Below are 25,796 nucleotides of genomic sequence, written 5' to 3' on the forward strand. Positions count from 1 at the left end.
AAAAGGCATTCACTTTGGAGACAGAGGACTTGGGTTCAAATTGGGTTTGATACTACCTGTGTGACTTTGGGTAAGTCATTGAATCTTGCTGGGCTTCAGTTACCTCATTTGTAAAATAAGAGAGTTGGACTAAATGTCTTTGGAAGTTCCTTCCATCTCTAAGTCTATGGTCCTATGAATATTTAGTGCTTACTTTGAGTTGGGAGTTGGGGGACTCTAATGGGATTAGAGGAATGCCTATCTTAGTTTGTATTTTCCTGAGACTACAATTCTATTACCGAAAGGACCCTAGATAATGACTATTTAACATATATTTACAAGTTAAGCATGCCTTTGATGGAATTTATTTAATGTAAACAAGTAATGAAATCCCTGGTCAGTTGGCTCTTTGAGTGTTTTCTTATTCCTTGCTTTTTTTCTATCCCATGCCTTCTTTTAGTCCTTGCTCTTTGAACTATGGTCCCTCTCCCCACCTCCACCTCTCTCCTTTCTTATTCCCCACAGTCTGTTTTCCTTCTACCTTCTCCTGGTTCATATGGGTTGATCCCATCTGGGAAAGCTCACCAATTAAGTCCATCAATTAAGTAGTACCTGGTAGGAGGTGGGGGGGTTGGGAAGGTTCAAATTAAGGGGCTATCAAATCTGCAGTCCCCCTTTACTTCCCTTGTAGAGCCTCAACTTTGACTTCACCCGGAGCTACCTGGACCTGATTGTGACATACACCTCAGTTATCTTGCTGCTGTCACGGATTGAAGACCGGCGGGTACTCATTGGCATGTATAACTGTGCCTTTGAGATGACACAGGGACACAGGTGGGGGTCAAAGGAAACCGCTGTTCCAAGAACCCTATCCTAGGGGCTTTGAGATAGGGGTTGGTTACAGAGAGGATAGAAGAGGTTCTTCCTTGACCCCTGGGAGTTTATGGTGCAGATGGAGAGACATAATTCCTAGAAATGAAAAAAACAAAAACAAAAACACTTCCTAGGATCCAGGTGCAAGTGAACATAGAGCCAACTCATGAATATCAACTTCCCTTTGCAATGCACTTAGTCCATTTTTAATATGGTCTGGCTTCTGCCCCCACCTTGCTTCCCTGTGCTCATCTGGGCCCCACTGTAGGGAATTGCAAAGGGAATGCAATCTTACTTTGCTTAATATGAGTGGAAAGAAAATCAAGAAAGTAATGCTGTGAGAAATGACATTTACTATAATGCATTCCAAGCAAAACCTAAATGATTTGTGTATTAGGTGCAGCCTTTCCAGCTCCATTAGTACACATATTTAGATCTGACAATCTGAGTACAACTTGAGTACTTGAGGGCTGAGGGATCATGGGATTTTAGGACCATAGATTTAAAGGTCATCTAGTCCAGTGATGTCAAATTCAAATAGAAATGGGGGCCACTGAACTGTACATAAGGATACACAGGGGCTGCATATTGATTAAGGAAACTATATAGTAATATGTTTTATTCCATTTTTATTTATTTTATTAAATATCCCCCAATTATTATTATTTTTTTGCTTTTGTTGTTGTTGTTGTTGTTGTTTTTTGCGGGGCAATGTGACTTGCCCAGGGTCACACAGCTAGTAAGTGTCAAGTGTCTGAGGCAAGATTTGAACTCAGGTCTTCCTGACTCCAGGGCAGGTGCTCTATCCACTGTGCCACCTAGCTGCCCCCTTGGTGGCCCTATCTTTTACTTGACTTTTGATTCTATCAACTGAGTCCCTAATCTCTGAAGGTATTGCAGCAGAGACTAGGGGACCACTTGTCATGAATGGTCTAGAGGGAATCCATGGCTTGCCTTAAGGTCCCTTCCAGATTGGGGATTCTGTGAGCCTAAGCACTGGGCTTGTTGTTCTAGCTCACAAGTTTGGGAGGACAGTTTGTGGGCTTTTTGTTCTCTTTATACAGAATATAGCATATATGATCAGGGCTGTCCCTGTGTATGTACTCTGTGGGCTTAATACATCTCTTGGGGAGACTCTTGCCTATGAGCAGTGGAAAAATTTCAGGATTTGATGTCAGTTAATCTGGGTTCAAATCCCAGCTTTGATGAATATCACTCCCTGTGTGACCTTGGACGAGTCATTTAACCTCTATTGGCCTCAGTTTCCTGATCTGTATAATGGGGGACTTTGACTAGAAGTCCTATGAGGTCTCTTCCAGCTCTTATTCTAAATAAAGTGGTTAAGGAAGTGAGTGGAGAGAATTTCGGATTGGGCATCAGAGACTTATACTGTCTCTGCTGCTTACTTCCTGTGTTCCTTACTTCCTTAGACAAATGACTTCACCTCTCTGGGCCCCGATTTCTTCCTCTGTAACAGGATGGGATTGAGTTCAATTATGTTAGAGAGCCCTTCTGGTCCTAAATCTGGGATCCTCTCTATGTCTAAATTCTTGTCCATTTCTTTCCCTGTACCCTGTTATATTTGGGATACAGTATAACTCATCTGATCAATCTTTGTTTACAGATGGATGAAATAAATCTATTCTAGCCAAATTTTAAAAAAAGTCTCAGACACTAAGACCGCATGCCCTCCAGGTCCCCTCTCTCCCCAGGGACCTCTCCTGGATGGGCAGGTGGGTAAAGAAAGGCCTATAATATTTTCCCACTCTTTTCCCAGTGACCCTAGCTTTGCTCGTCTGGGCCAGATGGTTTTGGAATATGATCATCCCCTGAAGAAGCTGACAGAGGAGTTTGGCCCCCACACAAAGGCAAGCCTCTGGGGAAGGGGAAAAATGATCAGGCTGCAGTTTACTCACCTCCTTACTGTTACCTTCACTCTGGGTTTCTGTTTGTCTCTCTCCACAGGCTGTGAGTGGGGCCCTTCTCTCCCTGCATTTCCTCTTTACTCGAAGGAACCAGGGGGCCGAACAATGGCGGAGTGCCCAGCTCCTGAGCCTCATTAGTGCCCCCCCAACCATGATCAACCCTGCCAGCTCAGACACGGTCAGTTCCTTTTCTTGGCAAGCTGTAGCTAGGGCTAGTTCTGGGGAAGGGTGGTTCTTTCAGGCCCAGGATGTCTAGGACCACTAGAAGAATTGCACATTGTCTCTGAATTACCTGAAAGGGAAAAGTCAGAATTTCTTTCCTGATGGATATTTGAGGATTGGTTTGAAAGTTGGTCTAGAAGCAGGAATTTGTGTTTGTTTTATATATTGTAGGCGTTCCTTAATATTTATTGAATGAATAAGTAGAGGGAAAACTAAGGCACCAGAAGGGTTTCCAATTAAGGCCTCTAATTAATCAACAAATATTGTTTGTTCTTCTACTTGGCAGCACAAGGCACTGTGTCTTTGAAGGTTCCTCTTCTCTTATATATTCTCCAAATCCTTTCTCTGGATAATTTCTCCCTTCTCCATTCTTCCACTCCCACAATGCCAGTTATTTCCTTTATGGATAACTTTCTTTTCTTCTTTTTTTTTTTTTTAGTGAGGCAATTGGGGTTAAGTGACTTGACCAGGGTCACACAGCTAGTAAGTGTTAAGTGTCTGAGGCCGGATTTGAACTCAGGTACTCCTGACTCCAGGGCCGGTGCTCTATCCACTGCGCCACATAGCTGCCCCTATGGATAACTTTCAAACCTATGGCTATAGCCCTCACTAAAACATGATTCCAGGAGCTTCTTTATCCAGTGTCTCCCTGTTCTGATTCATTCAATATGCTTCTGTGAGAGTAGAGCTTCCTAAAGCACAATTCTGAGTTGTCCTCTTCATACATCTTTGATAGCTCCCCATCACCTACAAGGATAAAGTCCAGACCTGTAAGCATGTAATTCATTCTAGGAGTAGTGAGTATTTATTTATTTTGGGTCAGGAGGCTGAGTGGGGAGAGAGAAGAGAATCAAAGATGAGAAAGATAATCTCTATTCTCAGAAAATGACAATCTAATTAGGGAAATATGATGTATAAAAATAACTCACATTACAAGGCGGCATAAAATGAGACCCAGACAAGGGATGTGGACATGGAACAGGAAAGGAGGGGAGGGGACTGAGAGATTAGTATAATTTGGGTTGGTCAGGGTCCCACCTCTTGTTTCTAATAGTGCTTGAGATAGTGATGTTACATGTAGAAAGTAAGTCTTTTATCCATTGTGCTTCTCTTTCTCTCTGCTTTTCTATTTGTGCCCCTTCCACCAATTTCCCCAACTTCTGTTATTTTTTGTGTTTATTTCTTTAAATAGCATTTTATTTTATTTTTTCCCAATTACATATAAAGATAGTTTTCAACATTCATTTTTGTAAGATTTTGAGTTCCAAATTTTTCTTCCTCCCTCTGTTCCCTCACCATTCCTGAAGCCAGCAAGCAATCTGATATGTTATACATTACAATCCTGTTAAACATATTTCCACATTAGTCATTCAACCCCTATTATGATTGTTTTCACTCAGGTCCATTGACTGTAGGCTGGTTCATTCAGTTAAGTGGTAAATCGAGTTCTGTCTTTTTTTTTTTTTTTTTTTTGGCGGGGCTATGGGGGTTAAGTGACTAGCCCAGGGTCACACAGCTAGTAAGTGTCAAGTGTCTGAGGCTGGATTTGAACTCAGGTACTCCTGAATCCAGGGCCGGTGCTTTATCCACTGTGCCACCTAGCTGCTCCACCGAGTTCTGTCTTCGTTCATCAGGCCTCATCTGTGACTCTTACCAGTAGTAAGAGTCCCTCTTTGTCCTTTGTGTACCTCCTCTTTCTCCTGGGCTGCCCTTCTCCAGGGAGCAGACAAATTGACTGACTGACTAACCTCTGTCCCTCTCTTTCTCTCAGATGGCCTGTGAGTACCTGTCCTTGGAGGTGATGGAACGTTGGATCCTTAGTAAGTGTTCTGGGCATGGGGCTGAAGGAGGTTTGATGAAGCTGTGAAGCAGTGAAGTCAAAGGGCTCTAAGCCCTAAACTCCCTTCTCTCTGCTATCTTCCCCACTTGCAGTCGGATTCCTTTTGTGCCATGGGTGCCTCAATACCAACCCCCAATGCCAGAAACTGTGGAAGCTGGGCCTGCAGGGCTCCTTGTACATCACTCTCATCCGAGAGGAAGTACTTCAGGTGCATAAAGTCACCGAGGACCTGTTTGGCAGTTTGAAAGGGTGAGGTTTCTAAGGGCTGGTCTAGGATCCTTTGGGGTCTCTCCTTTCTTTTCTCATTCTCAATCACTCAGCAAATTTGTTTCCATTCCAAGGAACACAGAGCAATATTCCAGGGGCTTGGGATGGATCTTAAAGAACAAACATATGAAGAGCAAACCAAATTCTTGCTTTCAGGGAATTTCTGGTCTTAAAGGAAAGGGGCATGATGTGATTAAAAGAGCAAAGGATTGGTCCTGGCTCTGCTAGAGGTTAACTGTGTGATCTCGGCCAAGTCAACAGATTTAGTTTTTCTCTCCATCTGTAGAATGATAGGAATTGAACTAGATAACTTTTTTTAAAGTCTCTGTTTTATTTTTACATTACAGATATTTACAGTTTACCCCAATTCATTTTCTATTCTAAGATTATTTAATGCCAAGACATGTGTATGTGTATGTGCGTGTAAACAAAGAGGTTTTTTAAGGGAGATCAGAAAACCTTGATAATTAATGAAGGAATATTGAGGGTCAAGGGTGGGTTGGGGATGGTGTTACTGAGTTGGAGGATAGATGGCATTAATATCGGAGGTCTTCTTGGAGGAGGAAGCCAAGCAGAAGTCCACTAAAAGAAATGTTTAAGGGGCAGCTAGGTGGTGCAGTGGATAAAGCACCGGCCCTGGATTCAGGAGGCCTTCAGACACTTGACACTTACTAGCTGTGTGGCCTTGGGCAAATCACTTAACCCTTATTGCCCTGGGGGAAAAAAAGAAAAAAAAGAAATTTTTAATAGGAGGCTGTTAGAATGAGCGGAAGAGCAGGATGACTTTGAAGGATCCAGTTTTCAGCAGCATTCTGGAATGGTTCCATGGCAAAAGAGTCTGCTGTATCTTAGTAACGGGCCCTGCTTCTGGACCCAGAAAACAGAGAATTCAGTTAATTTTCACTATAGTTATCTAGTTTCTAATTTTAACATTTGTTACATGACTAACCTAGACTCCCTCTTTCTTGGGTTCCCTGTATAAGGGAAAAACTAATCTAGATTAGGTGGGAAACAGGCAGTAGGAACAGAAGTATTTGGAAGGGAGCCCAGGCTGAGAACCCTATGAGAGAGGCAGACATAGGAAAGAAAGTATGTTCTCAAGAGAAGGGTTGAGCTGGGAGGGCTTCACATGCCCTCTCCCAAGTTGAAATGGTCTGCTGCAGTGTGTTAGGCAGAGTGTGAGATCCCCTAGTGGATTATTCACAGTGGATTTATACACAGAGAGATGGGCCCCAGTGATTCCCCAACTCTGTTGTGCTTATGTCAATACCCAGGTATGGCAAACGAGTGACAGATGTAAAGGAAAGCAAAGAGTACGTGGTGAATAACAGGTAGGAAGTGTTCCCAGGTGGGTATGAAGTGTCCCTATGTTCTCCTGTGCTTCCCTTCCTTGTTGCTCTGAGCTCTTTAACCTGACTATTGTGCTCTCACTACCCACAAGTTCTCCCCTTTCTCTGAGAGCCATTGTAGTGCCCTGGAAAATCTACTGGATTTAAAGTCAAGATCTAAGCTCAAGTTTTGATTGTCCTTTACTAGTGTAGGCAAATTTTGTAAATTTATCTTCCTCATTTAGAAAACAGGGAAAATGATATCTCCTCCGTCTGCCTCAGAAGGCTATTGTTGTTATTATTATTATTAGTAGTAGTACCTAACATTATACAGTACTTTAGGATTTTGCAAGGTGTTTTCTCTGCATATTATGTCATTTAATTGTTCATTTCAAATGACATCATGCAAATAAAAGAATTTAGCAACCTATAACACAAGGGATTATTATAATCCTCACCTGTAGTTTATTCCTTTCCCTTCTCCCACCCTTTTGCCTGCTATCCTTCTCAAATTTTGCCTGTGTAGTTCCTCCCCTCACTTCTTTTCTTCTTCACAGTGGCCAATTTCATTGCCAGCGCCGACAGTTTTTGAGGATTGCGGTGAAGGAACTAGAGACTGTGTTAATGGATGAACCAGGACTCCTGGGTCCCAAGGCAAGCTGTAGGGTCAGGGATAAAGGTAGAGGGATTGGACTGCTGACAAGGCTGTTTAGGAACTGGCACTTGCAATAAACAATATTTAAGTCATTTAATTGCACTAAAACTTTTTGAACACCCTTGCCCTCATCAGGTGTGGTTGAGTGAAGTTGTCTGTGCATGCTGTGGTGAGGGTTGCATGTATACTTCAGGAATCGCTTTGCAATTCAAAAACTTGTACTGCCTCTGCCCTCTTACCAGGCACTTTTGGCTTTCTTGGCTCTGTCTTTTATCCGGGATGAGGTCAACTGGTTGGTTCGCCATGCAGAAAATGTTACCAAGACAAAGACCCCAGAGGACTATGTTGACCCGTGAGTTTTTGAGCAAGGGCTTTCTGATAGGGGAAGAAGAGAGCCTGGCTCAACTCTTTCCCTTCCAATTGCTTGGTGTAACAGCTCAAACTCCCGGCTGTCAGGCTGGGCAGGGAGGTTGGATCGGGGGACCATAGAGCTGGGAGGCTCCTAGGATTGTGGATTTAGACCTAGAAGGGATCTTAGAGATCTTCCAAGCCCTGCACCTTGTGGAACAAAAGCCCAAACAGAGGTTAAGTGACTTGCTCCAGATGTTCCAGTGATGGGAGATTCCTTGAACCAGGACCCCTGACTCCAGATCCAATGTCCTTTCCATAATCCAAGGCCTTTGTTTTATAGCAGAGGCTCAGATGACCTTGGAAAGTCTGAATCCTCTCCCTGTCTCTGCCTCTCTCTCCTCCTCTTGCTTCCTCATCGGATATCCATCTCTAGGCATATTGCAGAGCTGCTTTTCTTGCTTGAGGAGGTGCGAGGTCTGATCCAGAGAAACATCAAAGTCATTCAACGCTATCACCTTCAATACCTTGCCAGGTTTGATGCTGTTGTGCTCAGTGACACCATCCAGGTATGTCCTGTTGACTATGGGGGATTCCCTGTTCTGAATCATCCCGTGTGAGGCAAATTAAAGGGACAAAGAACCTCATTTATTTTCCTCATGTGTTAAAAGGAGATGGGCACCTAGGTGGCATAATCGATAGAGTGTTGGGCTTGGAATCAGGAAGACTCATTTTTTTCTGAGTTCAAATCTGGCCTCAGACACTTACTAGCTGTATGACCCTAGGCAAGTCATTTAACACTTTTTGCCTCAGTTTCCTCATCTGTAAAATAAGATGCAGAAGGAAATGGCAATATCTCTTTCAAGAAAATCCCAAATGGGTTCACAGAGAGTCAGACACAACTGAAAAATGACTCAACAACAACAAAAAGGAGATGAGAGTCAACAACTTTTTTTTTTCCTCCTTGTGTACTACAAATAAGACTGAGATTGCACCAAAACAGGAAGTAGAAGTCTAGAAGGAAGCTGTTAGGGCATTAGGAAGGGAGGGGGATCCAGGAAGGTTCTGTCTTTAAGAGTTCTTTAAAGTCGTTCCTCCTTTATCCCTGTTCTTCAGAACCTCTCCAACCCTGCCTCTTCCCACACTATAAATTCTTCCTGTTAGAACAATATTAACTGAGCCTTGGGAAACTTCACTTCTTTAGTGGGCTCTCTGTGCCCATCTGACCCTCCTCTCCTCTCTACTTATTCTTTGTCCAGAACCTGTCAGTATGTCCAGAAGAGGAATCCATCATCATGTCTTCCTTTGTCAGCACTCTCTCCTCTCTTAACCTCAAACAAGGTGACTGGAGGGAGGTGAGGGCAGTGGATTGAGCTGTGGGGGAGGAGGGAGAGGAATCTTCTTGCTTGGAGATCTTCATCTTATTTTTGAGATAGGGGAGATAGGGATAGGGTACACTGAGGGGAAACCTTTCCATTCTAGGGAGTCTTGGTTACTGGGATGCTATTTAAACTTCTTTTTCTTCCTTCACAGTTGATGCTGGAGAAAAGTTTGATTTTTCTGGATTGAGGTTGGATTGGTTCCGACTACAGGTAATGGGGATGTGCTTCCCCTAGTGGTCTCTTCCCCTTCTCTCCCACTCAACCTCCCACCACAATTTCTTCCCATTCTCCTAACCCTGCTATCAGGAGCACCCTAACCTTGATGAATGAATAAGTAAGTATTCATTAGTAACCTACGATATGCCAGGCACTAAAGATAAAAGTGGGAAGAATGAAACAATTAAAGAAACTTGCATTCTAATGGGGGAGACAAATATGTATATAAATATATATGGCATAAATACAAAATGAATAAGTATATATATGTTATATATGTGTGTATAGATAACATGTATTTCAGTCCAAGCTATTTGGGGAGTTGGGGGGTTTAGGGAAGGCTTCAAGTAGAAGCGGGTATCTGAGTTGGGTCTTAGAGGAAGAGAGGGACTGTTTGGATGAGTCAGAGGTGCAGAGGTAGTAGCACAGTCCAGGCAAGTGGCATGGTCAATGCAAAGGGAAGGAGACGGGTGTTGGATTGGTGCATGTGAGGAATGCAGAGAAGGGCAGGTGGGCCTTTTGCTGAATGTGGGAGGGGGAGTGCTATCCGAGGAGGTTAGAAAGGTAGATAGGGGCCAGGTTCTGCAGGGCTCTAAAATCTAAGCAGAGGAGTTGACATTCTTATCTTAGAGGCAAGGGGAAGCCACTGGAGTTGATTGAGTGGGGGCGTCACATGGTCAGATCTGTGCTTAAAGAAAATTGTTTTGGCAGCTGTGTGTAGGATGGATTAGAGCCATGAGAGACTCGAGGCAGGGAGATCACTTAGGGTGCTGTCGCAATCATCTAGGCAAGAAACGATGACAGCCTGAACTAAGCGGGTAGCCATGTGAGTGGAGAGAAGTGGTTGGAGATGAGAGATATGGTGAAGGTAGAAACAACGAGGTCTCGCACATGATTGGATATGTGAGGGGAAGGAGAGTAAGCAGGCCAGGGTAAGGCTGGAAGGACAGGGGTGCTTTCACTAGAGAAAGAGACATTTGGAAAAATGGAGAATCTGGTGGGGCGGGGGGAAGATCATGAGTTCAATTTTGGATATATTGAATTTGAGGTGTCTCTCATACGTTTAGTTTGACAGGTCCATCAGGCAATGGTGAGACTGATACTTGGTAGGGACTAGGGCTGAATACATTTTATATATGTGTAAATGTGTCTGTGTTTGTATATATGTGTGCATATGTGTTTACCTATGCACGTGCACATATATTATACATGGGCTATCCATATAGGTATACATGTGTGTTTGTATAGGCAGACACAGTATACACACACATGGCACGTACACACATGTGTATAGGCACACATGTACAGGTATAGGCACACATGTACAGGTATAGGCATGCATGCATGTGTGTGCAATATACATACATATAGTACCCATATGAGTTCATATGTGCATATGTAGATATATATGGATACATATAAACATACTATATATGCATTATATACTATAGGTATATACATGTATGTATTTATATTTAGATACAGAGTGTCCCCAAAATCTTAGTACAGTTTTAAGCTTTTCTAGCTTAAGTCCTATATATATATATAATATGTGAGTCATTAGCGCGCATGTGTTAGTCCAACCTATGGGAGCTGGTGAGGTTACCAAGAAAGTGTAGAAGAAGCAAAGAGGGGTTAGGCTAGAACTATAGCCTAGACTGGGTAGACCTAGCCTTGATTGTCCTGAGGCCACATCTACCATTTCTTTTTTTCCCTCTCTCCATGACAGGCATATACCAGTGTGAACAAGGCCCCCTTGCACCTGTATGAGAACCCTGACTTGGCCAAGGTGATGAACATCATCGTCTTCCATTCCCGAATGCTGGACTCGGTGGAGGAGATACTAGGGGAGACCTCTGATCTCTCCATCTTTTGGTATGCCCAGGGCCAGAATGTTAAATCCAGCCTTGGGGTCCTTCCCTCTGTTCTGCTGGGAAGACTGTTCTGGTCCCAGCAAGAAGGGAATATTTTTTCATTTCTTTTTTGGGTGCTCAGTGTGGTATAGGGAAAGGAACCTTAAACTTAAAGTGGAGAGAGATCTGGTTTTAAATTCCACCCCAAATATTTGCTTGCTATGTGACCATAGGTAAGTCACATTAACTTTCCTGAGTCTTTCCTCATCTGTAAATGGAGGTCATAAGAAGTAGTTTATAGGGTTTTGGTAAGGTTTAATGAGAAAATATATACAAAGCATTTTGGAAACATCAAATCCTATGTTAAGGTGAGTTGTTAATTATTATAATTATATGACTGCCCATTGAGGTCACACAACCAGTGAGTATTTGAGGTGGGATATAAATTCAGGTATGATAATAGCTATTATTATCATTAGGCCTCCCAGAATCATTATTCTAGCTTCCTTTGTTGGATCAGGAAGCCTTCTTATTGCACGGTGGGCTTTTGGTTGTTCTACCCACGTCCTTATATAACCATTGATTATCTAATTTCCTCTCCAAACAAGGGAAAAACAAGGCAATTCAGTGTTCTCATCACCTAAAAATGAGTTATTCAATCTAACACATACTCTCCTTTCTAGGTTCACAAAAGACAACTTTTTGCTTTACAGGATCTCTTAGGACCCAGATGCATTAACCTTTCTTACTCACCCGTTTCAGAATCCATCAGTATCTCTGTTAGTCTTGATACCTTTCATTTAAATTTCTGCTACTTGTTCTTTTCTCAGTGGAAATGTGGGACTGTTGGTCACCATTCACTCTAGAACAGTTCTTTGGGTACTCGAATCTATTCATTCATTTGCTCATTAAACATTTTTAAAGCACCCACTGTATGCAGATCACCGTGTTAGGTGCTGGCATTTAGATAAGTCACAGTCACTTTCCAAAGGAAGCTTACAGATTAGATAACTATTTTACACAGTAGTTCAAGATAAGTACATTAGAGAGCACAAAACAAAGAATGCTATGGGATTGCGGGGGGGGGGGGGGGGGGGGGCCATGAGGAGTTTGTTCCTGAGGATGGTACATTGGAAGGACAGTACAGAGAGATTAGGGAAAGTTTCCTTGGGATAATTCCTCCTCCTCTTCTCTCCTTTTAAAGTCATTTTCCTCATCATCTTCTGAACCCCTTGCAGCTTCTTTCCACTCTGGGTGGTCTCACTTAAAAAAAAAATGATCCGGATGCCTTTTAGGCATTTCAAAAGAAATAGATGGGAATGACTGAGAAGATTGAAGAATACGATGTCTGGCAGATGGGGAGATGGGCTAACCTCTGAGACTCAGGCAGCAATTAGTTAACATTTTTAAAGTGCCTACTATGTGCCAGGCACCTAAGTCCTCCCTATTATGTAGAGTCCTGCACAACAATGAAGCCTGTGGAGGACTGAAGACATCTGCCCGAGAGAAATTTACATTATGGTGGGAGTAGAAAAGAAATTTACATTACGGTGGGGAGCATTCCCCAGTGACCTGCAAGTAAGTGCAGGTGTTGGAAGGATCAAGGACATGATAAATATCAATGTCAGTATGGAGGGGATAGCAAGTGAAGAAGCAGAGCCCCGAGTCTAGGTGAAATCAAAGCTTCCTGGAATTCATTGGCAAAGGTTCCCCTAAAGGTTAGGAAACAAACGAACACTCTTAAAAACAACAAATCGCTAGTGGCAGGGACAGTGGTTTCCAGAACACCTGTTCTAAGAGGTGGGAGAAATAAAAAAATTAAATAGGACATGACCACTGCTCTTTGGGAACTTACAGGGTAGTAAGAGGCTAAGACAGTTAACGATTGTGCACGATAATACAAACAGGAGTACATCTGAGAATGCATTATGTTGTGCTACTGTGTGTATGCAGTGCTATAGAGTATGGAAAGTGATTTTATGTTCTTTAGCTCATTTGATCTATGTATAGGTTCTATGAGGAAGGTAAGCTAGGCATTATCCCCATAATGTAGAGGAGGAAATTTTAGCATAAGACAAGTGAAGGGACTTAACCAGGTTCATACAGCTAGTAAGTGGGGCAGCTACATGGTGCAGTAGATAAAGCACTGGCCCTGAATTTGGGAGGGCCTGAGTTCAAATCTCACTTCAGACACTTACTAGTTCTGTGACCCTGGGTAAGTCACTTACCCCTTAAGCATCTGGGGCTATCTCCAGTCATCCCGATATATATCTTGCCTCTGGAGCCAGATGGCTCTGGAGGAGATTGTGAGGTTGGTGACCTTGCGCAGCCCTCCCTCACTTAAATCCAATTCAGTGCAAGTCAGGACATCACCCCAATGTCATGGTCCTTTTCAAGAACAAAGGACAAGTGGGGGCAGCTAGGTGGCACAGTGGATAGAGCACTGGCCCTGGATTCAGGAGGACCTGAGTTCAAATCCAGCCTTAGACACTTAACACTTACTAGCTGTGTGACCTTGGTCAAGTCACTTAACCCCAATTGCCTCACACACACACAAAAAGAACAAAGGACAAGCAACAACAGCTAGTAAGTAGAGCAGAATTTCAACTCCAGGATTCTTGACTCTAAATCCAGTGTTCTTTATAGTTTGCCACAAATATGGCAGGTCCGTATTCCCAGCTTCTCTCTCCTAGATTGAGGGCACCGGGTAATGCCAAGTATAAGCTCCCTATCTTTCCTTTACAGCTTTCATCTGCGTATCTTTGAGAAGATGTTTGCTTTGACCCTGGAGGAGCCCACCATGCTGCGCTATGCCATTGCCTTCCCCCTGATCTGTGCCCATTTTGCCAATTGTACCCATGAGATGTGTCCAGAGGAGGTGGGTTCTTGGGCCCCTTACTATGCTAGTTCTTGGTACAATGGGAAGAGTCCTGGATTTGGAGTCAGAGGACATGGGTTCGAATTCAGTTACTACCACTTACAATCTTTGTGACTTTGGGCAAGTCACTTAACTCCTTTGGGCCTTGCTTACCTTAATAGTCATCTTGTGATTCTATAACTCCTTGCCTTAAATCCCTGATGCAGAAAGCTGGATTCTTGGAACCAATTTCAGTTCCAAGAAGGGTCCAAGTAAGTACATATCCAGATACTTATGTCCTGAACTGACTTATTCTTATGATATATGTGTCTATGTATTTATTTGAAGGCATCTTTCCTCCCTGGGCCTCTGTTTCCCTTTCTGTCTAAAGAAGAGAGTGGCTCAAATTAAGCTCAAAGGTGGGATGTTGTGGTACTCTGGGAGTCTGAGTCCCGCAGCATTGAGGGATGAGAAAGGCTTTCTTGGTTAATAACCTCCTCTCTCTATCCCTTTCTTCAGTATCCCCACCTGAAGAACCATGCGCTTCACTACTGCAATTCCTTCCTGGAAGATCTGGCTAAGCAAACAAGCAACTGCGTTCTGGATATCTGTGCTGAGCAGCGAAATCTGAGTGAACAGGTAGGTGGGTGTGTAAGCCAGGACCTTTCCCTTGTGTCTGTCCACCTTCCACCATTAACTGAGCATCTACCTCTCCCTTCATCTCTTTCCAACTTTCCCCCCCTTGGATAGAGCTAGGACTTGGGTATTCCATTGTTTGTGGCAGGATTTGATAGTAAGTTTATCATAAGTCTTGGTCCCTAAATCGGACCTTGTAGCCCAGGTTTTTAGAATCATAGATTTAGACCACCATAAAATTCATCTAGGTGGGGCAGCTAGGTGGCGCAGTGGATAGAGCACCAGCCCTGGAATCAGGAGTACCTGAGTTCAAATCCGACCTCAGACACTTAACACTTACTAGCTGTATGACCTTGGGCAAGTCACTTAACCCCAATTGCCTCACCAAAAAAAAAAATCATCTAGGTGAGACCCCTTATTTACCAATGAGGAAACTAAGGCTCAAAGTTTTTTGGCTTTCTCAACATCAAAAGCAAGTTACTAATGGATCCCAGGATTCCAGAGCCCCAAGCTAGGGCTTCTTCCCCATTGTTCTTTATCATCTGTCATTCATTTTTCCTTGTTTCTCTGGCCATTGGCACAAGGATGCTGCCCTATCTCTTCATTCTTGGGGTCCTCCCTTTTGCAATATTTTTGTCTTATTTCTGTGCCCAGGGCTGCCCTTTCCTCTTTGTTGATCTCTTCTTCCTTATTCTCTTCCTCCTTCCCTTCCACTCTTGACTGACTCATGCTGCACTGGTCATGGGTGGCTGCACAGGAATTGCAGAGGTTTTTTAGAAATAAGGAACCTGCTTTGCTGCTGACCTGTGGTCTTCCACATGCTCCTTGGGTGACTCTGTGACTGCTTTGATAACATGGGTGCAATCTCTGAGGAGTCTTATCTGTGTCTGTGTGTGTGTGTCCATGTATGCACGTGCACAGACAGATTCGTGGTGTTTGGATGCTTACTAGGAGCTTTGCTGGGCATTAGAAAGAGATACAGAGGAAGGAATAATAATAATAATAACAAACTTATGTAATAGAGTTGAACCCAGGCTCTAGGTATGGGACATACATTAATGATGTGCACCTGTGGGATGCATGTGGCCAGGCAACAAAGGAGGGCCACATTTTAATGGAAGACCAGGTAACAGAATCCTGGTGGGCACAACTGTGACAGATGGTACCAGGCTATGGGGACCCAGGACAGCCCACGTTGAAGGAGTATATTTAGATGGATCTGGAATGACCCGCTCCACGTTTCCAAGGGAGACTGAAGTTTTCACCCTTGGGTGGCGTAGGAGGAAGGCTGTGGTTGGGCATTCACTCCTCCACCCTCTTATCTCCAAGAGGGGTATTGGGCAAGAATATATCTCTTTACACCAGATATTTGCAGTATTGGAGTACAGTGATCTTTTAGAGGTTCATTATAAAAGCCCCTTTCTCTCAGGTGGCAATTATTTCCACTCCCCCCACTGGGAGCGTAATAGCTAGCTTACTCTTTGGCAGCTTAGCTCCCTCCCACCAAACACTTGTTAAACAAAAGATAACAGATATCAAACAAACAAACTTATATAAGAAAAAAAAACCCCAAACTGCAAATTCCATAAATCAGAAACTGGAGGAGAACTATAGATGGGAGTTAAATGATAAACTATGAAAGGGTAAATAGATTTTCCTACTCAAGAGTGAAACAAAATTTCAGATCACTCGAGGAAAGAATGCAGTAACCAGAGAAGTTCACTCTTACTTAACAGTCTCTAGGAGAATTAAGGGATGTGTTAGAGGAGCTAGCTTTCCTCATACTCCTATGGCTCTAGGCACTCCCAATAGCCCTTCAAATGTTCTCTCCTGCTCTGTGGCTTTAAAACTCTCTCCCTTTCTCTGTCTTTGTCTCAATGTCTCTCTTTCTGTCTGTTTTTCTCTCTCAAGCCTCTCTACCCAGCGTCATTGGCTCAGAGATCTTCTCTAAAGCAATCAAGAGTCACGGCTCCCTCCACAGAGGGAGTGTCACAGAGCTGTCCTTTCTTTAGGTAACTATCCCAAGCCCCCCTGGGTGGTTGGGTAGGGTATCAAACCTGTAGTTATATAATGCATTAAGGTTTCTTTTTTCACAAAAACCCTTGGAGGGAAGGCAGTAAGAATAGTACAACCTCTATAGAAATGAAAGAGACCAAGCTCATAGAGATATAGGGATTTGATTAGGGTCACACAGCTAGCAAACATTAGGAGCTGGGACTCAAAGCCATTCCAGTGCCTTTGCCATCATACAAGGAAGAGAATGGTCCCTACTGTGGGGGAACTGCTAATGGGGGTGATAGTATGCACTATGGAAAATCAAAGTAATTAATTCAAGTAATATGTATGTTTTATTAGGAGCTGTGCAAGCTCATTCATCATTCGACAAATATTTCTTGACTACCTATGTGCTTGATGGTGTGGGAACTAAGGAACTAATGCAATGTGACTGATTTTACAAACACACCATAACTTATCCAGATGTGTTTTTTTTTAATTAATAAAGTATTTTATTTTTTTCCCGTTACATGTAAAGATAGTTCTCAACTTTTGTTTATACAGACTTTCCAATTTCAGATTTTTCTCCCTCCCTCCCCTCCCTCCCCCCTCCCCTAGACAGCACGTAATCTGATATAGGTTATATATATGTGTGTGTGTATATATATATATATATATATATGTGTGTGTGTGTGTATATATGTATATATATATACACATACATACATACATACACACACATAATAACATTAATCCTATTTCTGCATTAGTCATGTTATAAGAGAAGAATCAGAGCAATGATGAAAATCCTCAAAATAGAAAAAACATCAGCACCAAAAACAAAAGAAATAGTATGGTTCAATCAGCAACTATACTCCACAGTTCTTTTTTTTTTTTCCTTGGATTTGGAGATCCTCTTCTATCATGAGTTCCCTGGAACTCTTCTGTACCATTGCATTGGTGAGAAGAATATAGTCCAGATGTGGGTTTTTATCTTCAAAGTTGTTCCTTTGGTATCCTGCACACTTTACTCCGACCTTATTCGTTGAATGTCCTTATTAGTGGCAAATTCCTGTACTTGGAGGATAAATTTGATTTTCTGAAGCAGACAAAAGTTGCTTTGAATGAACAATTCCTGAGGCAATTCCTTTGAAGGATAAAACGGATTTTGAACTATTAAATTATATTGTCACATTTGAGGAAGGACATTAGTTTCATTCCCTTCTCTATATGCCTAATAGTCTCTGCCTATGAAGTCTTCTAGTGAAGAATAGAGATGTAGGGTTGGTGTTTAAGAAACAAAAAAGTGGATTTAGAAGAAGAGAAGACAGGTGTTGGATGGTGATTTCTCCATGAGGGATTCCAAGTCTTTATATAATAATCATAGATCACTTTCATGGTACAAAATGAAGAGATAAAACAAGTGATATATGTATATATTATACACACACACACACACATAATGAGTGACTAAAATAAAGTGAGTTGGTGGCTAGACACTGGCAAGGACCTCTTGCCTGTCAGGGTTAGGAGACCTCGGAATGGGCCAATTGCAAAGCTTCTGTATGTTTGAGAACTTGCTTTCTTGATGAATATGTCATCAGTCTTTCTGGTGATCTGGCTTAGTAGATACCACTTACTTATTGTCTCCCCTGTACCTGGTTCCACAGATTCTACAGTTGCATAACTGTTCTAATCCTATTGAGCCTACTCTTGAAAAAGAGCCTGTGAAATCCCAATTTTTCTAATCATGATAAAGCCTTGTAGAACCTCCCCCAGAAGGCCTTGTACTATGTGGAAATGGGGATATTGACAAATTGATTCTTGAACGGCAATGTGAACCTGAGAGTTCAGATTCTGTGAACAGAGGGATAAAAAGGATAAAAAACATGATGCTTTTCTTCTTGGTCACCTTTTTTTTTTTTTTTTTTTTTTGGTGAGGCAATTGGGGTTAAGTGACTTGCCCAGGGTCACACAGCTAATAAGTGTTAAATGTCTGAGGCCGGATTTGAACTCAGGTACTCCTGAATCCAGGGCCGGTGCTCTATCCACTGCACCATCTAGCTGCCCCCTTGGTCACCTTTTGACAATATTTCTGGGCAAGTTGAATTTTGGATTTTCTCTTACTGATGTCCTGTGAATTTTGTCAATTTGTAATCTATCCCTCTTTTTCAAGATTTGTGGGAAGCCATTCTCAAGTTTTTTCTCTTTATTCTTCATACTAGTTACTCTTGACTACAATTATAATAATAAATAATATTTATATATCACTTTAAGGTTTGCAGAGTACCTTACAAGTAATAATTCATATGATTCTCATAACGATCCATGGAGGGAGATGCTATTATCCTTATTTTAAAGATGAGGAAACTGAGACTTATAGAGGTTAAGTGATTTGCCCAAAGTTTCAAAGCTAATAAGTATCTGAGATTGGATTTGAACTCAGGTTTTCCTGACTCCAAGTTCAGTGCTTTATCCAATGGACCACAAATCTTTTTCTAGTTGCATAGTTGTCTTTTTCCTGCTTTCTCTGTTTTTTTTTTCATTCTGGCACATAAATAAAATAATTATGTTCCCCTCTCCCCGGCTCCATTGTCTTGTTGATACTATATGTATTTCCAAACTGCTGAGTTTCCTTATCATCATCATGTCTCAAGATTTCTTAGTCATGGTAAAATCCTTCTTTATTCATCTCATGATTGTTTTTGCTAATATAATTCCCTCCTTCAATTCTTTCATTATGTCCTCTATGCATCTTTTTTTTGTTTGTTTGGGTTTTTGTTTTGTTTTGTTTTTTTAAGTGAGGCAATTGGGGTTAAGTGACTTGCCCAAGGTCACACAGCTAGTATGTATCAAGTGTCTGAGGCCGGATTTGAACTCAGGTCCTCCTGACTCCAGGGCCGGTGCTCCATCCACTGTGCCACCTAGCTGCCCCTCCTCTTTGCATCTTACTGTGGCCCATCTTACTAGTCCTTCCGTAGGTAGTGTAGGTACTTTTTATTCCCTCTGCCTCTCTTCATCTATGGTATTTCCCTTGTGTTAGAACTCTGTTTTTATGTTTTCATTTCTTTGAATTTGTTTTTTTCCTAAAACAGATTTATTGTTAGGGTATTTTCTGGTAGTTTTGTTTCTTTTTGGCATTTCTGTTTCTGCTATTTTTAAGGGGGGTATTAAGGAACTAGCTCTCTTGGGATTTTATTTCTCTCTTTTCCTGGAAGCCCCTCCAGAATGAAAAATAGAATACAACCCATCCAAATAGGCCCCCATTTGGGAGAAAGGGAGAGAAAAGAGAGAGCTGGAAAGAGGGCCGATAGAAGGTGGCTAGAGGAAGAATGATGGGGTTAAGCAGGTGGACAGAAAAGCAATCTGAGAAACTTAGCCCACTCCAATTTATCTGTTTGTGTTAAAGCTGCTGCCCAAGCACTGTGCCACCACCATCAGCAAAGCCAAGAACAAGAAGACGATGAAACATAAGCAGACCCCCAAAAAGGGGGAGCCTGAGAGGGACAAGCCAGGGGCTGAGAGTCATCGAAAGAACCGCAGTGTTGTTACAAAGTGAGAACTGTCTGGGCTTGGGGGCCAGCCGGAAACTGGGCAAGGGATAGGAAGAGGAAGAGGGAGGTTGACATAATCAAGAAGGAATATCATGGGGGTGGGGGTGGGGGTGGGGGTAGGGAGGCAGGTGTTGGGAAAGCATCAAGCAATTGGCATTTATTGAGTAGCTACTTTGTGCCAGGCTTGGTGCTAAGTGCAAAGGATACCAACCAACCAACCAAAGTACAAAACCAGCTTGTGTGTGTGTGTGTGTGTGTGTGTGTGTGTGCCCGTATGTGCCCCATGAATAGGCACAAAGATACATTCAGAGAGAAGATAAGGTGGAAGTTAAGATGCCTTTGAGGTTTGGCAACTCCAGGAACTAGGAAAGGCTTTCTGCAGAAGGTAGTCCTTGAACTGAGTCTTGAAGGAACCCAATGATTCTAAAAATTGGAGGTGAAGAGGAGAACCTTCCATATATGAGGGGCAGACATGGAGATGGGGAGTATTGTGTGTGAGGGCTAGAAATGAGGTCAATAAGATCGCACTGTAGAATGTATGGAGGGGAGTAATATATAAAACTAGAAAGATGAAAAGGGCCAGGCTGCGAAAAACTATTGAAAAAGTTTAAGATTTATATGTTTTTATTTATTTCATTAGATATTTCCTAGTTACATTAACATTTTTTATCATTCATTTAAAAACATTTTGAGTTCCAAATTTTCTCCCTCCCATCCCCCCCCCCACCTCTTAAGGAAGCAAGCAATATGATATTGATTATACATGTGCAAAAATGCACAATGTATAAAAATATAAAAAAATTTTAAATGCAGAACATTTCCATATTAGCCACATTGCAAAAGAACCTCCCCTTCCCCCCAAGATGAAGAAAGTGAAAAAAGTATGCTTCAATCTACACTCACAGTTCATCAGTTTTCTCTCTGGAGGTGGAAAGCATTTTGCATAATGGGTCCCTCAGCATTGTTTTGGATTGTTGTCTTGATCAGAATAGCTAACTCATCCATGGTTGATCATTGTTACAATACTGCTGTTACTTTGTATAATGGTCTCCAGGTTCTGCCCATTTCACTTTGCCTCAGTTCATATGAGACTTATGAAGAGCTTTAAATGCCCCAAAGGTTACTTTATCCTGAAGCTACTGAAGGGAGCTACTGGAGCTACTGAGTAGGGGGATGACATGGTCAGACCTGTTTCACTTTGGCAGCTGTGTAGAGAGTGGATGCGAGTGGGAAGAAACATGTGGCAGAGACCAATTAGAAAGCTACTGCTATAATCCCCATGAGAGATGATGGGTTAGGGTGGTGGTTATATAACTGGAGAGTAGGGAACATATCAGAGAAATATTGTGGAGAAAGAAATTGCAAGATTTAGTAATCAGTTGGCTGTGTGGGAGGGAGTAAGATTGAGAAGCCAAGTATGACACCAAGGTCGATTGATTGAAAGCACCTGAACCTGTTTTTTTTGCCTTTTACCCATTTGCACTGTCATTACATGGATCTATGTATCGGATCAGGAGGCCAGAGGCTGCAGGGGTGTTTTAGAAGCCTTCTAGTCCAACCCCTTCATGCCATGTATCAGCAGACGCAGAGCCATGGAATTTCATAGTAGAGCCTGGGAAGAGGGTGGGTTGAAAATCCCTAGAGGATGTTTTGGGGTTTGAGAGTCCCTTAAATCCTCTCCCTCAGCTGAGAGGGAGCTGAGCCAGTGGTAGGGAGTGAGATGTGAAACTCCAGGTTCCCAACCTGGTCCACCACGATCCTTACTCTTACTCAATCTCTCTCAGCATGGACAAGTTACACTTGACCTTGACGGAGCTGGCTCTGACCATGAACCATGTCCACAGTTTCTCTGTGTTTGAACACACTGTCTTTCCATCTGAGTATCTCAGCAGCCATCTGGAAGAACGGCTCAACAGGTATGGTGCTCTCCTCATCCCCAGAAAGCAGAGAGGATCCCCTCCTTTTAGAATGCAGCACACAATCTTTAGGTCTCCATGCTGAGGGAGAGAAGCAATCTAGTATAATTAGCCTGAGTAATCCAAAATAATCATCCCCAAATCATCTCTATTTGGTTTGGGGATCTGTTACATGCATATTTATTTTTGTGGTAGTGGATGTATGTCACAGTTTTATCTTCTTAATTGGGTTGTAAAGAAGCTATGATTAATCTCGGATTTTCCCTTGGCTAGCCTGGGAAAGGAGGTTGCTCGTGGTCAGAAGGGAGACAGTTTGGTAATAAAGATTTGTTTTGGGTGATTCCTGTATGTAATCAAGCACTAATGGCTTTCCCTAGTTCCAATATCTATGTGAATGACTTAACACTTTCCCTGAAGGATCTCTGATCTCCTCTCTACACTACTAATCCCTATGGACTCTGGTGGATACAACTCTGTCTACAGATTTGGCCTTTGGGAAAACTAAAGTAAATGAAATTTGTCTTTAAGGTCCCCCCAGCCTTCTTTTTCTCTCCCCCTTTAAAAAAATTGCTAAATGATAATCACCTCCCACCGAGACCCTCAAGGGTTTATTCCCTGATGTTCTCTCCTCTATGTTCCTATCAAAATCTGTATCCAGGAAGGAGTGTGACAAACTCATTCCTGCTGAGGTATAAAGACTAATAAGACACTGGCCCTGGATTCAGGAAGACCTGAGTTCAAATCTGGCCTCAGACACTTGACACTTACTAGTGACCCTGGGCAAGTCACTTAACCCTCATTACCCCGCTCCCCCCCAAAAGACGAATAAGAGTTTAATGGAGGGCATCTTTATAGGAAGGGGGATTTTTTCATTTTCATAAAACTTGGGGCAGAACAATGATCAAGTCCAATTTTTTAAACTTAGAAATGAGGAAATTGATGCCTAAGAGCTTAAGTGTAAGGTCACATAGGGAATAAGTAGATAAGTAATAGATGTAGGACTTGAACCCAGACCCCTTGACTACAGATCTATCAATCTATGCTTGAAAAAAACCTAAGTCAAAGAAATGAATCTCTAGTTGTAAAATTATAGGCATGAATAAGCTACAGTTGGAAAAGGGGTTGGTGTATGTTTTGGGAACCTTCCCTTTGTATCAGAAAACATAGAACCCAGGGTGACAGTTCTCTCCTATGTTTTTGGCTAGTCCTGTCTGTCTAAGGGTTGTATGTAGCCAGGGGTTATGATAACTTTTCAGCCCCATATAAAGATGCCTCATGGCTTCTGTCCCTATGTGGGAGGTCCCATTATTCCTTTCTCCCCCTCTCCTCCCCACCTAGGATCTCAAAGCACCTCCACCATTTCTCATTATAGGTGCAACTAATTCTTCCTTTGAGACTGGGGAAAACACTAGTATAGCAAGAAAGGAAAATGGTGGTTGTGGGGCCTTCAGGGATTGGGACAGAAACCAGAAGCACAGAACCTTTGCTGCTTGCCCTGTTTTCTGGGTTTTTTGTTTGTTTGTTTGTTTTTTGTTTTTTTTTTGGTGAGGCAGTTGGGGGTTAAGTGACTTGCCCAGGGTCACACAGCTAGTAAGTGTCAAGCATCTGAGGCTGATTTTGAACTCAGGTACTCCTGATTCCAGGGCTGGTGCTCTATCCACTGCGCCATCTAGCTGCCCCTTTCTGTTTTGTTTTGTTTTTTATTTTGGCCCGTTTTCTTACAGAGCCGTGGTGTGGCTGGCTGGCTACAATGCCACGACCCAGGAGATTGCAAGACCCTCAGAAGTACTGGCAGGGGTCAAGGCATACATTGGCTTCATCCAGTCACTGACTCAGTTCCTGGGTGCGGATGCTTCTCGGGTCATCCGAAATGCTCTTCTTCAGCAGACACAGCCGTTGGACTCCTCTGGGGAGCAGACCATTACTACCCTCTATACCAACTGGTAAGATCTCCTTCTATCCTCCTCTGACCCTCCAGTCTTCCTCTTTCTCTTTAACTCAATGTTCTTCTCACTCTTTCTCCATTCTGGAAACCCTTCTCTCACTTAGGGACCTAAGTTTAGAGCTTGAAAGGACCTTAGAGGTCACCTAGTTCAACCCCCTCCTTTTGCATATGAGGAAATAGGAGTTAAGAAACCCAGAGAGGTTGAGTGATTTGCTTAAGGTTGCACAGCTAGTCACAGAGCAAGAATATGAACCCATATTTTCTGACTTCAAATCCCGATCTCTTTCCATGATGCCCATTTTAATTTCATTGCCTTTCTTTGTGGTTACCATTGTCTTTCTTCCAACCAAGTCAGGCCTGACAATGAGCTCCTTGAAGGTTATTCCCACTCCATGGATAGGGTTCTCTTAAGAGAGAAGAAGGGGTCTTAACTTCTGATCCCATAACCCAGAGCTTTGGAAGGAATTGCATAAATGAGGCCACTGGGTGGCGCTCTTGATTCAGCATCAGCTGGAGACAAGCAACTTTCAAGAGCCCCCCCATAGTGGGCTGAATGGGTGTGTATGTGTGTGTTAGGGAATGTGGGGACAGAGACTGGGGTGAATGGGGGATTCATGTCCCAGACATGGGGTAGTGAGGTTGGGCCAACAGGGTGAAGAGTTGAACAGGGCTTCTTCTGTTTGATCTGGCCCTAACTAGATCCCTCTCCATTTAATGAGAAGAAAAGGGGAGAAATGTCCTATGGTCTAGAGATGTAAGGACCATGAGAGAGCCTGCAGCCAAATCCTTCATTTTATAGAGGATGGAACCGAGGCCACGAGAGGTTAAGACTTTCCTGAGGTCAGAGAAACATGAAGTAGCAGAGCCAGGATTTGAACTCAGGTTTTGTGATTCTACATCCAGAGCTCTTTCCATTATACCAGGTTGTCTCCTGTAGGAAAGGGGAGATTTGGAGACAGGATGTTAGGATTCCTAGGGCTTTTAGATTGACATCCTGTACTCCTTGGTAGTGAGTTCTGGAGTTAGGAAGATACAAGTTCAAATCCAGCCTCAGACACTTAATCCTGGGGAAATCACTTGGCCTTCATCAGCCTCAGTTTCTTTAATTGTAAAACAAGGAGGTAGCACTCGCCTCCCAGGATTGTCGAGAGGATCAAATGAGAGAATAGAGTAGCTGTGATATAGTTATGTTACAGATGATAGAACAGTAGGGACCTAATAAGTGCTTGTTCACTTATTTCCTTGGCCCTGATGTTAACATTCTAATTGATGTAGTTCAGCCTGAGAAAGGAGCCCCCTCTTCCTCTGTTCTCTCATCTCAGATGACTCCACAAAGCCTGACAGAGCAAGTCCTGGGATTTGGGAGGGAAAGGGGGATTACAGCATTGGAAAGAGAAGGAAAGCTAGGAAGGTCCCTCGAATTTTGACAGGAGATGATTGTCACACAACTAAGAGGCAAAGTGGCTTGGAAATCAGAGACAATTGTTTTTTGAGTTGGCAGCTTGAGTTGTTAATTAGAATGTTGTACTGCCTACTCTGGTTTAGTGGAATCGTGACCTCCTTCCCCCTTTCCTCCCAGACTCCAGCTGAGTTCCCCCCCACTACCCTCCAGTAGCAGTGTGTGCAGGCAGGGGGGGATTGAGTTGGACAGCGACCACCCTGCCCCACCTCCCCGTGCTCTCCTCACTTTCACCACTGTCCCTACAGGTACCTGGAGAGCCTCCTGAGACAAGCCAGCAGTGGGACCATCATTCTTTCCCCAGCCATGCAGGCTTTCATCAGTATCCCTAGGGAGGGGGAGCAGACCTTCAATGCTGAAGAATTCTCTGACATTTCTGGTGAGCTTATATACCTGGTGGAGGGCAGGGCCTGCTCCAGGACTTGGGCCCAGCCTGAAAGATTCTCTTCCCAGACTGCAGATCATACACACACTTAGGGCTGAAAGGGAACTTAGAGGTCATTTAGTCCAATCTCATTTTAAAGATGAGGCACCTGTGGTCCAGAG

General features: G+C 42.9%; 1 protein-coding gene across 2 annotated transcripts in view; it reads left to right on the forward strand.

Annotated features, from left to right (window-relative positions):
• NCKAP1L (NCK associated protein 1 like) overlaps positions 1–25,796 on the forward strand; it is a 59,567-nt gene that overhangs the window by 9,290 nt on the left and 24,481 nt on the right. For both annotated transcript variants that reach the window (XM_043969234.1, XM_043969235.1), the window contains exons 5-22: positions 671–813; positions 2,630–2,720; positions 2,818–2,955; positions 4,771–4,819; positions 4,932–5,088; positions 6,381–6,437; positions 6,992–7,088; positions 7,332–7,441; positions 7,874–8,006; positions 8,697–8,778; positions 8,971–9,029; positions 10,765–10,910; positions 13,634–13,766; positions 14,265–14,384; positions 19,786–19,931; positions 21,715–21,846; positions 23,571–23,789; positions 25,499–25,629. In XM_043969234.1, coding sequence (XP_043825169.1) covers positions 671–813; positions 2,630–2,720; positions 2,818–2,955; positions 4,771–4,819; positions 4,932–5,088; positions 6,381–6,437; positions 6,992–7,088; positions 7,332–7,441; positions 7,874–8,006; positions 8,697–8,778; positions 8,971–9,029; positions 10,765–10,910; positions 13,634–13,766; positions 14,265–14,384; positions 19,786–19,931; positions 21,715–21,846; positions 23,571–23,789; positions 25,499–25,629 — 2,143 coding nt within the window. The remainder of the gene's footprint in view (positions 1–670; positions 814–2,629; positions 2,721–2,817; positions 2,956–4,770; positions 4,820–4,931; positions 5,089–6,380; positions 6,438–6,991; positions 7,089–7,331; positions 7,442–7,873; positions 8,007–8,696; positions 8,779–8,970; positions 9,030–10,764; positions 10,911–13,633; positions 13,767–14,264; positions 14,385–19,785; positions 19,932–21,714; positions 21,847–23,570; positions 23,790–25,498; positions 25,630–25,796) is intronic.

This window comes from Dromiciops gliroides, chromosome 5 (assembly GCF_019393635.1).
Source record: "Dromiciops gliroides isolate mDroGli1 chromosome 5, mDroGli1.pri, whole genome shotgun sequence".
Classification (NCBI taxonomy): domain Eukaryota; kingdom Metazoa; phylum Chordata; class Mammalia; order Microbiotheria; family Microbiotheriidae; genus Dromiciops; species Dromiciops gliroides.